This window comes from Bison bison, unplaced genomic scaffold (assembly GCF_000754665.1).
Source record: "Bison bison bison isolate TAMUID 2011002044 unplaced genomic scaffold, Bison_UMD1.0 scf7180017522321, whole genome shotgun sequence".
In the NCBI taxonomy this organism is placed as follows: domain Eukaryota; kingdom Metazoa; phylum Chordata; class Mammalia; order Artiodactyla; family Bovidae; genus Bison; species Bison bison.
In genome coordinates, this window is record NW_011404952.1 from 1 (window position 1) to 1,446 (window position 1,446).

The following is a 1,446-nucleotide window of genomic DNA, read 5'->3' on the forward strand; positions in this document are numbered from 1 at the left end:
CATTGCTCTGAACTGGTATTTAACACCTTCAATCAAACGGGGAACATTAAATTCCACGCCTTTCAAGCCCACTTTGGTTATTGGTGCTCGGCTAACACGTGACCAGTAGGCACCTCCCTCTTCTCTCTTCTCCAGCCAGTAACCAGTAATTGGAGAGCCGCCGTTGTCCAGAGGAGGAGTCCAGCTCACTAGCATCGACCCTTTGGTGCGCTCCAGAACTTTTGGTTTTCCCGGAGGTCCAGGAGTGCGGTAAGGATCTTGAATGACCACTTTATCTGATTTGCATTCATCACTGATTCCATATTTATTCACTGCCCTAACTCGGAACTCATACTGACCATTGGGGATAAGTTTCCAGATCTAGAAATCAAATGAATAATAATTTCTTAAAAACCACATACTTATGTTGATTTTCACTTGATTTAATATTCAAGTCATTTAGTAGGGGAAGACTGTAAAAAGAAATAAATCTATAGACACAATTATCTGAGTACATACACTCACATGTGGAGAAAGTCTTTTAAAATGAGAATGTGTACATTTATTGAACCTAATAATTTGTCTCTCAAGTAAAAGAGAATCTGTATATCAAACAGAAATTACTAAGGGGCCTTATGTGCAAGGTGCTAAAAACTAAGGATTTTTGTGTGGTGTTTTAAGTTTAATCATTAAATTCCAAGGTCATGCCAGAATGGTGTTTATTCAGACTCAAGTCCTTTTAATGTGCATAAGAAAATACTTAGAACAGTTTACCCCGTATCTCCTCTCTACAGCACTGTTGGTAACTTCTTCCCATTCAGCTCTCTTCCTGCTTGCGTCGCGCTTGTCAATGATGTAATGGGTGATCTCACTGCCACCATTGTCTAGAGGGGCATCCCATGTTAGGTAGCAAGATTCAGCTTTAATGTCAGTAACAGCAAGATTTCTTGGTGGGGACGGACGATCTGAAAAGGAACCCATGGAGGAGATTGAGAAGGAAATTCTTAAACAGATGCTGGAGTTCATTCTTTTATAAGAAAGAGTATCGCTTACCATATACTTCCACATGGACATTTCGGAACACTGAACCAAGGCGATTAGAAGCAGTCACCGTGTAAGTGCCTTTGTCCTCCCGAGTTGCTTTGGGAATGCTAAGCTCAGTCTTTGCCTCACTGCGGGAAACTTCTTCCTTAGTTATCTTAAGTGCATCGGTGGGTTTCTCAATCACAGTTTCATTCTTGGACCACTCAATCTTAGGCATCGGAAGGCCTGTCACATCTGCGGGAATGTTAACAGGCTCTCCTGCCTTAACTTTGATGGTGTCTCCGCGAACAGACAGGCGCAACTTAATAGTTGGAGGCACTGCAAAGAGAAGGGAACATGGGGGAAAAAAACAGCACAGTCATAAAGATGTTTACACAGCCTGTGAGATAAAGTGCATTCAAATGGCCGTTATGTTTAGATGCC

At 41.9% G+C, this 1,446-nt stretch overlaps 1 protein-coding gene across 1 annotated transcript; it reads right to left on the bottom strand.

Moving 5' to 3' along the window:
- Positions 1 to 6: 6 nt before the first annotated feature.
- On the bottom strand, positions 7 to 1,373 carry LOC104997081 (titin-like; the record flags this gene model as incomplete). The annotated part of the gene is made up of 3 exons (XM_010851630.1): positions 1,033 to 1,373; positions 754 to 944; positions 7 to 360 (listed from the first exon to the last, which is right to left on the bottom strand). Coding segments are annotated over exons 1-3 (753 nt in total), but the record flags the coding sequence as incomplete, so codon positions are not given.
- Between the last annotated feature and the right edge of the window lie 73 nt (positions 1,374 to 1,446).